The 15,623-nt window shown below is 42.3% G+C and overlaps 1 protein-coding gene across 1 annotated transcript in view; it reads left to right on the top strand.

Annotated features, from left to right (window-relative positions):
• Positions 1-15,623, top strand: part of WDFY2 (WD repeat and FYVE domain containing 2) — a 47,764-nt gene that overhangs the window by 10,203 nt on the left and 21,938 nt on the right. The window contains exons 3-5 of the mRNA XM_075851772.1: positions 8,583-8,637; positions 11,300-11,450; positions 14,068-14,180. Coding sequence (XP_075707887.1) covers positions 8,583-8,637; positions 11,300-11,450; positions 14,068-14,180 — 319 coding nt within the window. The remainder of the gene's footprint in view (positions 1-8,582; positions 8,638-11,299; positions 11,451-14,067; positions 14,181-15,623) is intronic.

Here is a 15,623-nt window from a genome sequence, read left to right as displayed (position 1 = left end):
GAAACGGTGTATGTGAGAGCTCTTTTTTTGTTTACATTGTGATTTTATGTTTTACTTCCATAAAACTGGAAAGGCCTTTTAACTGGTTTCTGTTACACTTTTTTCTTTCCCTCCCCAATGTAACAGGTTAAAGTCTTTGGACACCTTTTTGGAGGATTTTTCTTTTTTATGAAATGCATGAATTTTTACATTAAAATCACTTTTTGGAATAGTTTCACAGTTTTTTAGTTTCTTCAGCTTCTATGTATCACTGTACATAGAATGAGCAGAATCCCTGTTTTCAGTCGAATCCATCAGAGAGATGGCCTATTGGCTTGTTGCACAACGGCTCCTGCCTTCTCCTGAGCGATCATCTTTGCTTAATTTTGATCAAGTCAAAGTTGATAGAGTTTTGACTTAATCAGAATTGAGCTGAAAGTTCAAGGGAATGGGGTTCTGCAGCTTCTATGTACTGTGATACAGAGAAGTTGCAAAAGCTAAACAAACTATTTTTTATTTTTTTTTTAAATAAAAACTACTTTTGTAATTGGCTTTTTATGTGAAAATACCAGGTGTGTATCCCTGCTTCAATGTCCCATGTTCTTATTGGTGGTCCAAATAAAAACAAGAAATAACTCCTAATACTGAAATTCTATAAGCACTCTTGTATCAGCACATCGCCTGCATCTGTCCTGTATTGTTTCTTCATGCTTAGGCTTTGTTCACATCTGCGTCAGCGCTCCATTCATGGGTTCCATCTGATCTTTCAGTCCGTGGAACCCATGAACGGAACGCTGACTGAAAAAAACGGAAACCATAGGTTTGATTTCAATGGTGACCGATTCGGTGCAAATGGTTTCCGTTTGTCTCAGTTTTGCAAAGGTTCCGTTGTTTTGACGGGATCCATACCGTTGTATTGAGGGAATGAACAGCACAGTAGACAACAGAACCCTTGCACAACTGAGGCAAACGGAAACCATTTGTACCGGATCTGTCACTATTGAAATCAATAGTCATGCAACCTATGTTTTCCGTTGGTTTCAGTCAGGGATCCGTTCATTAGTTCTCCTGTCGGAAAGCTCAGACGGAACCCATGAACGGAGCCCTGACGCAGATGTGAACGAAGCCTTACTATTAAAGAGGCTCTGTCACCACATTACAAGTGCTCTATCTCCTACATAATCTGGTTTATATTTTGAAAAACGATCATTTTTGAGCAAGTTATGAGCTAGTTTAGATTTATGCTAATGAGTTTCTCAATGGGCAACTGGGCGTGTTTTTACTTTTTACCAACTGGGCGTTGTACAGAGGAGTGTATGAGGCTGACCAATCAGTGACCAATCAGTGTCCTACACTTCTCATTGTTCCAGCCCAGCATGATCCACAGCACAGTGTGATTGTGCAGTGAAAGGAGCTGGGCTGGAACAATAAGTGTAGGACACTGATTTGTCAGCCTCATACACTTCTCTGTACAACACCCAGTTGGTAAAAAGTAAAAACACGCCCAGTTGTCCATTGAGAAACTCATTAGCATAAATCTAAACTAGCTCATAACTTGCTCAAAAATTATTGTTTTTCAAAATAATAACCACTGCTGTTATCTACATTACAGCGCCAATCAGATTATGTAGGAGATGGGGCACATACAGTGAAGGAAATAAGTATTTGATCCCTTGCTGATTTTGTAAGTTTGCCCACTGTCAAAGACATGAACAGTCTAGAATTTTTAGGCTAGGTTAATTTTACTAGTGAGAGATAGATTATATTTAAAAAAAAAAAGAAAATCACATTGTCAAAATTATTTTTATATATATATATATATATATATATATATATATTATATATAATGTATTTGCGTTGTGCACAGAGAAATAAGTATTTGATCCCTTTGGCAAACAAGACTTAATACTTGGTGGCAAAACCCTTGTTGGCAAGCACAGCAGTCAGACGTTTTTTGTAGTTGATGATGAGGTTTGCACACATGTTAGATGGAATTTTGGCCCACTCCTCTTTGCAGATCATCTGTAAATCATTAAGATTTCGAGGCTGTCGCTTGGCAACTCGGATCTTCAGCTCCCTCCATAAGTTTTCGATGGGATTAAGGTCTGGAGACTGGCTAGGCCACTCCATGACCTTAATGTGCTTCTTTTTGAGCCACTCCTTTGTTGCCTTGGCTGTATGTTTCGGGTCATTGTCGTGCTGGAAGACCCAGCCACGAGCCATTTTTAATGTCCTGGTGGAGGGAAGGAGGTTGTCACTCAGGATTTGACGGTACATGGCTCCATCCATTCTCCCATTGATGCGGTGAAGTAGTCCTGTGCCCTTAGCAGAGAAACACCCCCAAAACATAATGTTTCCACCTCCATGCTTGACAGTGGGGACAGTGTTCTTTGGGTCATAGGCAGCATTTCTCTTCCTCCAAACACGGCGAGTTGAGTTAATGCCAAAGAGCTCAATTTTAGTCTCATCTGACCACAGCACCTTCTCCCAATCACTCTCGGAATCATCCAGATGTTCATTTGCAAACTTCAGACGGGCCTGTACATGTGCCTTCTTGAGCAGGGGGACCTTGCGGGCACTGCAGGATTTTAATCCATTACGGCGTAATGTGTTACCAATGGTTTTCTTGGTGACTGTGGTCCCAGCTGCCTTGAGATCATTAACAAGTTCCCCCCGTGTAGCTTTCGGCTGAGCTCTCACCTTCCTCAGGATCAAGGATACCCCACGAGGTGAGATTTTGCATGGAGCCCCAGATCGATGTCGATTGACAGTCATTTTGTATGTCTTCCATTTTCTTACTATTGCACCAACAGTTGTCTCCTTCTCACCCAGCGTCTTACTTATGGTTTTATAGCCCATTCCAGCCTTGTGCAGGTCTATGATCTTGTCCCTGACATCCTTAGAAAGCTCTTTGGTCTTGCCCATGTTGTAGAGGTTAGAGTCAGACTGATTAATTGAGTCTGTAGACAGGAGTCTTTTATACAGGTGACCATTTAAAGGCAATGTGTTGCCAGAAAAACATGATTTTTTTTTTTTAAATTAAACATGTAGTGTGTGGGTGATTAAACATTGTTCAAATTTTTTTTATTTTTTTTCACTAGTCAGGAAATATTATAAATTTATTCTAATTTATAATATTACCCATTTCTGGTCACTAGATGGAGCTATTCCCAAAATTGCAGCATTGCAACATTGGGTGAAAAGCCCTCGCTCTAGTGAGCTCTCAGCATCCCCCCCTCCTTTATCCTGGCTACTGCCGAGATAAACGAGGGGTTTGAACGGTGTAACCTCCTACACTGTGTGTCGCCATTTTTTGAGCTAACACACAGTGTAGTAGGTTTACATACAGTAGTAAACACACACAAACACGGAACATACATTTAAATCTCTTACCTGCTCCTGCCGCCGCGGCTCCCTCCGGCCCGTCCGCTCCGTCTGCTGCTGCTGGTGCAAGTGCACAAGTCCGGAAGCCGCGACCGGAAGTAGTAATATTACTGTCCGGCCGCGACTTCCGGTCCACAGGAAAATGGCGCCGGACGGCGCCAATTTCAAATTGGACTGTGTGGGAGCGGCGCATGCGCAGTTCCCACACAGACGCCGTACACACAAGTGAATGGGACGGGAGCCGTTCGCAGTCCCTATGGGACTGTGGCTGCCGTATTCCATGTCTGTATGTGTCGTTAATCGACACATACAGAAATGGAACAAAAAATGGCAGCCCCCATAGGGAAGAAAAAGTGTAAAAATAAGAAAAAGTAAAACACAAACACACAAATGAATATAAACGTTTTTAATAAAGCACTAACATCTTTAACATATAAAAAAATAATTTGTGATGACACTGTTCCTTTAAGACAGCTGTCTTTAATGCAGGCACCAAGTTGATTTAGAGCGTGTAACTGGTCTGGAGGAGGCTGAACTCTTAATGGTTGGTAGGGGATCAAATACTTATTTCTCTGTGCACAATGCAAATAAATATATATAATTTTGACAATGTGATTTTCTGTTTTTTTTTTTTTATATAATCTATCTCTCACTGGTAAAATGAACCTAGCCTAAAAATTCTAGACTGTTCATGTCTTTGACAGTGGGCAAACTTACAAAATCAGCAAGGGATCAAATACTTATTTCCTTCACTGTATAATCTGGTGACAGAGCCTCAGAAATAATGCAGGACACAATAGGAGTGCTGGGCTGAATACAATGGCATTATGGGCAACACACTAATGTACTCACAAGCTGCAGTGTAATCTGAACTTTATCTCTTTATTATGACCTTTAATAGGATAAGATCTTTTCGCACCCAAAGGCAAAGCTGGCTAAAGATCTAATACTTAATCAGAATCCCTCCTTTAAATTGTATGCCTGGCATTTAAGAAAATAATAAAATATTTCATTTGTCTCCTTTTTGCAGTAAAGTATGATGGGGGGGTGGGGGGGATTTATTAAGACTGCCGTTTTCAGTCTTAATAGGAAACCATCTGTAGTAATGGTGGTTTTACACGGGCATATGTTTACCACTTTTAAAGCTAGCGCCGATCGACAATACGGCTTATTGATGGGCACTCGTTCTCTTTAAATGGCGCAATGATCATTTAGTATGGGGACACATGATCGTTACAACGGTCGCTCATCCCCGTGCATTTGCATCATGTCGGTACCACATCTCGCTGTTGACCCAAGGAGATGCGCTTGCGACAACGATAATATTTAGTGCTGTATAAAAGATGCGATCAGCCGATGACTGGTGTTTGCTTTTTATGTAAACGGGGCAATAGTCAGGACCGAACGTTTGTATGATCACTCGTTCACCCAGTCGTTGGTCCCTGTAAAAGGGCCTTAAGATGCAACAAAAGTATTAAGAGGAGCACGCCTCTTGATAAATTTGCTGCATTTCCGTCTGTCCATGCGTGACTGAATGAAATCCGTGCCAACCAGGAGCTATAGTAAAGGCAGGATGCTGGGCTTGGCAGGGCCCCCTTTTAGAATTGTCGAAAAAGGCCCAAAGTCAAACTATCTGACTTTTGCGCTGTCTGAAACATTTCTACGCCTTTTCTTTCAATAGCATACCATGTTTGTTGTTGGGTGATGCCATTTTTAATGCAGATGGCAATCCCCTTTTCCACAAAATTCCAAGAAAACCTGCACAGACACATACCTTGGCGTAAATAAAGACCACCAGGGCAAAGAAGGTAACTTGAAGCCCCTGGGCTTTTTGCAAAATCTGTAACATGGTCCCCAACTATGGCACATTATAGTACTGGTCTCCTCATATGGGGCAGAGGGTCTTTTGGGGTACACCAGGGCTTAGTTGCGACCCTAACCTCAGCACCCTCTCTAGTTACACCCCTGTCAAAATATAATGTATATATTTTGTTTATCTTGATCTGAGACCGCTCTAGCCGTGTTCGGCCGTATTTCCGAGTAGTGCCAGTTCACTGTTAAGCGCAGAGCCTCCTCTATTACATTTCACTGCAATGTGTCAGCTGCCACTTGACCGAGAAACAACCATCTCATTACCCAGTGTAACTAGATGCCCTTGTACCACAGATTTCATCTCCACAATGCCGCACTTGTGTTTGTACTCTTGACATTAAGAACAGTGTTTTGAGTATTTGGACTAAGTAAAGAGCCAGCCACCTTTTATTCCTGTCCGGCCTCTTAGGCGGGATTCACACGACCGGGTCGGGTCCGAGCCCGAGTGCCGGCCGGTAAAATCGGCCATTCTGCCCGGCCGGTTTGCATAAAGTTATGCATCCGTGCCGGGCCGGGCAGATCCGGACAGTGACATCAGCGGCAGCTCCTGAAGGGGAATCCCCATGTGTTCGGGGATTCCGCTTCAGGAGTTTCCCCTGATGTCACTGCCCAGATATGGACAGAGACATCAAGCGCTCTGTCCAGGAGCGGAATCCCCGAACACACGGGGATTCCGCTCCTTCAAGGAGCTAAAGTGCGGCTAGCACATAGCAGAGCGGGGAGATACCTCCCCGCTCTGCTATAGTGGCGTCGCTGCAGTAGTAGCAGCCGCAGCAGCTGCTGCTACTAGCGGCGCCATCTAAGGTGTCGCCGAGCCAGGGTGCTTTTAACAAGCAGGGGAAGGGAGCCAGCGCAGCGCTCCCTCCACCTGCTGCACACCCCGGCCCTGCAACACAGTGTGCAGCGATGCCATTCGTCAGAATGGCATCAACTCCTCCTCCTCACATGCACTCTGCGCTGTGAGGAGGAGGAGATAGAGCGCAAGCCACGGGAAACCCGGCCATCACTCGGGACACATTCCGGTGATGGCCGTGTATTACCCGGCCCCATAGACTTCTATGGGAGCCGGGCGGCCGGGTGCCCGGGCAAAGATAGAGCATGTCCTATTTTTTGACGGCCGGATTTTCCGGCCGTCAAAAAATCGGTCGTGTGAATAGCCCCATTAGGGGTCTATCATTCCTAATGCAGCCGGGTGCCGGCCGATTTATGAACGGCCGGCACCCGGACGGGAAACCCTGCCGTGTGAATGAGGCCTTAGTATTTGCACTTTTTAATGTATGTTTTGTATGCATTACAGTCGCAGGTTCGGTTACATAATTTATAAAGATCTATACCGGTCCTATCACTTTGTACATGGTATGCAAATTAGCTCTCCTCCAGACATTGACTTTCCCCTATAGGTGGCGCTAGAGGTTTTATCCTTCTGGGAGAGAGCTATTTTGTATTCTTTTTCCCAGGGATCATTGCCCTAAAGACTCCCTACCTGTTTCTGAATCTCCACAAGGAGAATCCATACTATCTTTGAATAAGTATATGGTAATAAATGCCTAAGGTCAACCCACACGAAGGTATAAGAAATGCATAAGTAACCATTCCATAACTACTTTTTATGTGCATCATTCCCTTTATGAACAGGGTCATCCAATTATAGAAAAATTAGATCCAATTTAACTTTCCTGCCGCTGCGCTTATCAGATTATTCCTACTCCTAAAGAAAGCCATTCCAATAGTAGAGATCGGTTAGGGAATTGCTGTTTCAATTTGCCCTCAAATAGTAAAACTAATGGGGGGGCTGCTTGTTGTTCAGATATGTATTGATGTTTACAACTTCAGTGTAGGGTCATATTGCTTTCGAGGCATTAGACGTTACCATTGAAGGGTTAAATGTGAGCACCACACTAATTATGCCACGGAAATCACTCGCGATCAGTCACGTTTAGCGGAATGTATTTATAGTCTATGGTGGACTTGACTTTCTGCTATAGTGTATAAGTAAAGGGGGTCTGACAATCTGGCTTCTCCAACCCCCGCTAATCAGCTGTTATCTCTGGGGGAAGCCGTGTCACCCAATATGTTTCCATTGTGGATGAACCGGGTCCGGGTGCACCAGGATAGGACTATTCAGGCTAATGGAGGCGGATGCTGAACAATTGACCCCCCCCCCCTGCTTTATGATGTCCAGGTACCCGAATATGGTATATGTAAAGGGTTATCTTAATGGAACTACCCCTTTTAGGCCCAATTCACACGACCGTGTTCAGTCCATGATATATGGTTCGTGTGTCGGCCGCATTTCCCATACAAAACACAGTGCAGGGAGCCGGGCTCCTAGCAACATAGTTATCTATGACGCTTGGTGTCCCTGCCTCCCCGCGGAACTACTGTCCCGTGCTATAAACCTGAATACAGCACAGGGCATTTTTCCCGCAGCGAGGCAGTGTCACCTAGCATCATAGATAACTGATGCTAGTAGCGTTCCTCCCTGCACTGTGTTCGATCTGGGAAATACTGCCGACATACGGACCGTATGTCACGGTCTGAACACGGTTGTGTAAATTAGGCCTTAAGCTCTCTAAGATAGTAGGTGATTTTGGTAGAATAATTGAAGTATTCGAAACAAAAAAACAATGAAGCACATAGGGGTCTCCTCCATATCTAGCCAGCTTCTACTTCCAAACATATTTACACCATTTTATTTATTTTTTGCCTTGACAAGCTATAGGTGACTGATATAAGGGAGGTGTCCACCAAGGGCACTGATAAGTGATGTTAGTTTTGACTATAGTCAGGGCCCACAGCTAATAACTGTTCCTGCTCTCATATTCACAACCTTCCTAGCTCAGCTACATGGGTTCTCTGAATGAAGTCAGGGCATTGGCCTGGAGGTCACCTATATACTGAACTTGCTGCTGCACAAATGTTGTTTTTAACCCACCTCACATTTTACAACTTATGTGTCTGTCAATCCTATTCATAACTGGCCCCGAATATCAGGCCTGTATCCTCAAAATACCTCACCCCTCCTCTAATTTTGTTACTTTATTTAGCTATTTTTTGGCCTTCTCATGGGTGTCCCTGTCCTCAATAGCTTAAGACAATTATAGCTGACCTGAACCGACGGAAAGGCTGATTTACAGCATACCAGGCCCCTGGCACTGCGGTATAGCATTGAATATTATAATCGAGTATATGCACACATAATGTCCAAAATTTCTGACAAATTATAGAAAATTAGTAATACAATATGTCTTAATAGAGGAAGGCTTACCAACATTGGGGAGAGATAGATAGATAGATTCTATTGCCTATTAAGTTTTATTAAAACACTTTTTTTTTATTCATAATAGGAATTTATTTTATCTGAAGACTATAACAAAATGACCCCCACAAGAACGTATTCTGGTAAGCATATCATGTTATGGTGTATTTTTGACATATGGACTATTTGGATACTTACACACACACACACACACACACACACACACACACACACACACACACACACACACACACACACACACACACACACACTCACACTCCGTTTTTTTGCTATTTGGATACTTGCGCGCGCACACACACACTCAGTTTTTTGCTATTTGGATACTTGCGCGCGCGCGCGCACACACACACACACACACACACACACACACACACACACACACACACACACACACACACACACGTTCCCTCCGTTTTTTGCTATTTGGATACTTGCCCACACACACACACACACACTTTCCCTCCGGTTTTTGCTATTTGGATACGCACGTGCGCGCACACACACACACACACACACACACACACGTTCCCTCCGTTTTTTGCTATTTGGATACTTGCCCACACACACACACACACACACGTTCCCTCCGTTTTTTGCCACATTGCCAGATGGGTGAATCCAAATAGGTGTTGTGTGCACTGGGTTAATTCGAGGTGTACTGACTCCGGGGTTCTCAATTGCAGTACCGCAAAATAGTTTTCCTACTAAAAACAGCATCCACTTCGGAAAGACAACTGCAAAAAAAAACGCATGTATCAACTAGCATTTTTTTGCCTTTTTGTGCTGCGTATCTTTCTAATACCTTTTCATGTGCAGGCACCCATAAAAAGGTTTCCCACATAAATATATTTTTAATCTGATTGTGATTTATTAGCACCGCAAATTTTCTAATCTTGTACAACCCTTTTAAGACAGACTGGTAGGGATAGACTGACTAACTACAGCCTTTTTAATAGGATTGTCTTGCTGAGCAATTGTGTTACTAAGATGAGGGCAAACAAGGTGTCCACATAACAAGACAAAGAAAATACCTGACTGAGGGGGCTCTTAAAAAATTAGTCAAACTTAACTGAACTTAGATTCTAGTACTGAAATACAGACTATAAGGCCGGCTTCCGACGTAGTGTAAACGCTGCAGAATTTCCGCAATGGAATTCTGTGCGGAAATTCCGCAGCATTTACAGTAGCGGCAAAGTGAATGAGACTTAGAAAATCTCATGCCCACGCTGCGGAGAAAAAACAACACAGAAGAGTAGTGCGGAAAGTGTTCTGCTGTGCGACTTTCAATTCCGCAGTGTCTATTTATGCTGCGGGTTCTGTGTGAAGATACTGCGTGTTTGGCCCATAGACTTCAATAGGGAGCATAAATTTCGCAACGGGTTTGTACAGCGTTTACGCAGTGGAAACGTAGTAAAAACCACTGGAAATCCGCAGGTGCCCATATACTTGTTTATAATTAATGTTTAACACTAAATCTGCAGGTAAAACCGCTGCAGAAAAACGACAGTTTTTGCAGCGATATGCTCCGCAAAAACTCACTATTTGGTGCGGATTTCTGTGATGGATTTACTAAAATCTGTAGTGTATCTTGTGTGGGGGCACATGCCCTAAGGCTAGGTTCCCACAGTGCAGATTTGCCGCAGATTTTGCCTGCATTTTGTAAGCCAAAACCAGAATTGGATCCAGGAGAACAGACCTATAAGACCTTTTCTTTATATATTTCTTCTGTTTATTTTCCGTTTTTTGGCAAAAAAAATACATGCAAATCCGCACTGTGGGAACCCAGCCTAAAGCCTTATTCAGACGAAAGTTGTATACGTCCGTGTGCTGTCTGTTTAAAAAAAAAAAACTGACAGCACACGGACCTATGCAATTCAATGGGGCTATTCAGACATGCATTGTGTTGCATGAAACTCACTGCATGTCCTATTCTGGTCAGTTTTTGCGGAACACGTCGCCCATTGAAACTTGTTTGAAAATCTATTTGAAGTCCACATGGAAGAACACGGACGTCCTACATGTGCTGTCCATGTTTCACGCACCAGTTGCTAAAGAAATTATTTATTTTTTTCTCCAACATTAAAAGCTGATGGCACACGGAACTGCAATGCATTAAATATGGTCTGTTTTTGCCGACAAGTGAATCAGGCCTAAGGGTTTTCCAAATTTGGACTGGTCTCACATTTAAAGTGTAGCTAAACGTTTGACAAACTTCTGACATGTCATAGAGACATGTCATAAGTTTGGATTGGTGGGGGTCCGAGCCCGGAGAACCCCCCACCAATCGCTAGAACGAAGCAGCTGAAATGCTCGTGTGAGCGCTCAGCCGCTTCGTGTCTGTTCGGCTATTATAAATGTATCGGTGTACGGACTCCATAGAAAGTCTGAGCCGGTACTTCGATACATTGGCTTTCTGGAAAAAAACGACCAGACACGAGGCGGCTGAGCGCTCACACGAGCACTTCAGCTGCTTCATTCTAGAGATTGGTAGGGGACTCCGTGCTCGGACCCCCACCAATCCAAACTTCTGACATGTCGCTATGACGTCAGAAGTTTGTCAAACGTTTAGCTACACTTTAAGGTTTTTATATCTCCCATCTCTCCTGAGAAAACATGGAATGGTATTACTCCAGATAGGCGAAGGACCCAACTGCTAAACGGCCAAAAATTTGTCACATGACATTTTTAAGGTTTTGTAACTGGACGACTAATGTGTAACTGAAATTCTCTCACTCACCCGAATCAACAGTAACTATAATAAGTAGATGTTTTGCTACCATCCAGCGCACCAGAGCCGAGTAACAATGGTTCTGTTCATTCTGGAGATGGAGTGGATGTTGAGTACAGGTCAGGACAAGCTCTTCACCTGGCATTGCTCCGAGACTGGGGAACGCCTAGGAAACTACCGCACTGCAGCCTGTGCTTCATGTCTACAGTATCCTTTTAGAGTCTCCTTGTGGTGTGTGCATCACCTTCTAAAATACTTGGTCTCTTCCACGTTTAAACTGTATCATGAGAAGTGTAATCTGCACTGGAATGGTATACAAGACTTAGAGGATTTGTCACCTCTCATGACGTGTCTATTAAAGTGAATACTTCTTTGGTTATTATATAGGCAACTCTGGAACATACATATATATATATATATATATATATATATATATATATATATATATATAATAAATTATATATTTTTTATTTTTTTTATACAAACTCTGCATTGTGCTATTCCTCTGTTATTCCCCCTAGAAATGTATGAATAAATTGACAACTGGGTGCTACCATTCCCCTTGTCAAGTGTATGTCCCCCAACTTGTAACCCCTACCTGTCAATTTATTCATAAATTTGTAGGAGGAATAACAGGAACGGCGCAACACAAAGTCCTAAAAAAAGATGATTGTATTCTTTTATGAAATAATTCTTGGGCATGTACTAAAACAGACATGTCAGGAAAGCTGACAGGTCCTATCTAAAAACATTTCCCATAAAATGTTAATTCATTTTTTATTTTCTTTTGCGAGAATTATATTAAACTGTATTAGTAATTTCCCAGCTTCACCGGATTCCTGAATGGCAGTCTATTTATACAGGGGCAGGGGATGTATAAAAATGCTGATTTTGTTATTTAGTTGACTGTGTGGACAGCCAATTTTTTTTATTTTTTTCGGAAACGGATAAACTATAAAAACCTCAAAGACCTGCAATGTTTTGCCAAAGGTATATGGGCACCTGAACATCACATCATATGTGTTCTTGTGGGAGGTTTTACTTCCAAAAATGGGCACCACCATGGAGTCGTCTCCTCTTTGCTCATATAATGCCCTTTACTGCTTTTCCCCTGGTTTGTGGAACATGATTGTAGGGTTTTGTGTCCCTTCAGATGCAAGAACATAAGTAAAGTTGAGCACTGATAATGGAGGTCTGGTTCTGAGTTACCATTAACTTCAATGGTGTTTAATGTGGTAGATGCCGGGAATCCCACACTGTGTAGTAGACTAAGAAGGCCTTGTCCACACGGCGTTCATTTAACGCGTTTTTTGATGCGTATTACGCATTCTTTAAGCTTTCCATTGACCTCAATGGGAAAGCGCATTGTTGATGCATACAACGCAGGGTTTTTTACGCGCCTGTTTAAAAAAACGCGTTGTGTAAAAAAGCATCTGGTCAATTCTTTGCTGCGTAAAATGTGCCAAAAACGCACCTAATTGCCATAATCAATGGGAGTCCTAATTACACGTCAACGGCTGTATCTTAAAAAGCGATTTACAAAAACCCTAGCGTTTTTAGATGTTGGCTTTTTTTAAACTCTGTGTGAACAAGGCCTAAAGAGCAATTTTTTAATTTTTCGGCATTTGACCCTTTGGAGTCTTTTTTTAAACGGTCTTCTATGTTGCACATTATATACTGAGAGAGACCTTCTGAGCAGCAGCTGTGGCGGCGCGTGTTACCTGCTAGACTTACCATGGGAACCACTTCACCACTTACTATTGCCTACAGCTCAGTCTCCAATTACATCGGCTATAATTGAGCAGAGCCTTATGTTGTGCCCAGATGATGTACAATGCTTTATTAACTATTCAGTACTCTGTAAATAAAATACAGCTTTATCCTCTTTCGGTTATACAACCGTCTTGGAGATTTGCTTCTATAAATCTAAAGTATAAAGAAATATGCGGTATGTGCACCTGTTGTCATGGAAAAAATAATATTTTAGACACGTGCCTGAAAAGGTTAAATTTGCACTGTGCCGCTGGCTGATTTTTGTTCTGCTTTTTTTTTTTAATTTCTGGAGTGGCTTTCTCTGACGTGCATGCTTGAGGAGCTGCAAGTTCAGAGCTCAGTGGGTGTTTCCTGTGAAGCATGCTCATTCTCTCCCCCTCCCTGTTCTTTACTTTTCTATTCTGTGCAGCTCAGAAGTTTTATATAACAGGAATATAGATTGTGCTGTGTGTGAATTGCATGAACCTGTTCTTTGGCCTTCAGGACGCAGCATTTGTGTGTCTTATTTTTTTATTTTTTGTTTCTTCGATTGTAGCCGTATGAGGGCTTATTTTTTGCATGATGAGTTGCTTTTTTTTAATGTTACAATTTTGAGGCAATATAACGTATTGGAAAACGTAATTTTTCTAAAAGATATTTTTTTGGGGGGGGAAGCAGCAATTCCACTTCTTTTTTTCTTTTTTTTTTTTTTTAAGTCTCGATTTTTACGCCGTTCACCAGATGTTATAAATGTGGGACAGTACCATTACTGCGATACCAAATTTATATCCTCCTCTTTTTTTTATGTGGATGGTTGTTTGGGTTGACACAATGTTCCTGTGATAACAGAGGAACACAGAACCGGAATTGTTCTCGTGGGATCAGAAAAGCATATAAGATGTAAGCCGTAGCCTGTCCTTTCTAGCAAAAATGAAAAGCGTTTCTGTACGTCGTTCATGTACACTATTGTTCCTTTTATGTAAAACCTTCTAGTTCCCTTTGCAGATAATTTTTTAGGAACATTTCCTTTTTTTTGTTGTTGTGTATTTCTTCCTTGATTCTGATGTAACAGATTTGATGTGGAGACAAGACACGCGTTTGTCGGCGACCATTCTGGGCAGGTCACTATTCTAAAACTTGAGCAGGACAGCTGTAGCCTCATAACCACATTTAAAGGACATACAGGTGAGTGGTTATGTATTTACTGGCATTTCTCCGTTCAGGTGTTGGAGCCACGCAGTGACTTAGCCACAGAGGAATACCCACATTACCTATTTACGATGCCTGGTCCAGCTTGAATGTTTATTTATTGGGGAGAGGTGAATAACCTGCTACCAGACCCCTTTGGCAGTGGATTATTTTCCATGGGAACAAAGATTTGGGCATATTGAAGTCCAACATGCATCCTTCTTTCCCTATATGGGTCAGTCACAAGGTGGATTTTGCTTGGCGGGTCCCACCGCAAAATTAGCCGCGGAATTATTCCTGCCGTCGGCAGGATGATTCCTCTTCCCATTGACTTCACATAGGAGGTTCGGGTGGAATCTGCCTGAAGATCAGACAGGACGCTTCTTTTTCTTGCTAGCGGAATAAATCAAAAATCCCACTGATGTAAAGGGGAGGTGGAATTTTGCGGTGGGTTCCACCGCAAAAATTCCACCGTGTGAACAGGGCCTACATGTTACTATGACTGATCAATATCCGAGTCAATCTAGTGTATTGCCTGACTATTCACATATGGTTATCCAGTGATATGAGCATCGCAAAAGGCTTCATCAAGAAAGTAAAGATTCCCATTCACACATTTAGTCACCGCAGGCTGATTCCGAAGTTATTACTCATGAAGAACCTCGTTTAGAATAATTTGTTACACGACAATGTTAATATTATAAGATGCGCTTGAATTGCAGTTTTTGTTGATTCCATGAGATGCCGTCAGATGTAACCCGACCGTGAACCAGAGCGCGCACTGATCTATCCGGTATAGAACGCAGAAGCAGCAGCGTTAATTCTACCACACTGCACCAATGATAAAGATTTATGTGTATTAATCCTGCTTTTTATGATGGCGTCCTCAGGCAGACTATTATTATTATTACTATAGAACCCTTCCCAAAGGAAGAATAGCCTTATGTCTTTTGTTACGGCGATCTCTGGCGAATATAATAGCGCCATTGTGTCTTTATCATATACTATTGGCACATAGGGATATGCTTAGATTTTCCATTTGGGGGATATTGGCTCGCTGTTTATGCTCAGAATTCACAAAATTATTCTAGACTGAGATTTTTGCTGTTTTTTTTATTTATTTTTTTGGTTTTTTTTCTACATCGCAGTCATTCGCGGATTTAGACTGCGCTGATCATCCAGGTATTAACATCAACCTCTAATTACAGCAATTTCCAAGCACAGACTTTCTCTTAATCCCCAGGTCTTTTTAAGCTGTTGGCTTTTTCCATGACTGGTGTGACAGGGCTGGTTTATTGCTGCCTTGTGTACGAAGTTATGTGATGTTTTTAGTGTTATCTGCTTTATTGTAACAGAAATTAGACTGTGCTTTTATTTCTCTGTAGCGCTGTGTGGTCACTTGGTACCCCTAAAGCTGCCAGTACATTCACATCCGGGCAC

This window comes from Rhinoderma darwinii, chromosome 2 (genome assembly GCF_050947455.1).
Source record: "Rhinoderma darwinii isolate aRhiDar2 chromosome 2, aRhiDar2.hap1, whole genome shotgun sequence".
Taxonomy (NCBI): domain Eukaryota; kingdom Metazoa; phylum Chordata; class Amphibia; order Anura; family Rhinodermatidae; genus Rhinoderma; species Rhinoderma darwinii.
Note: the sequence above shows the minus strand (reverse complement) of the source record. Positions and strands in the feature narration are given on the sequence as shown.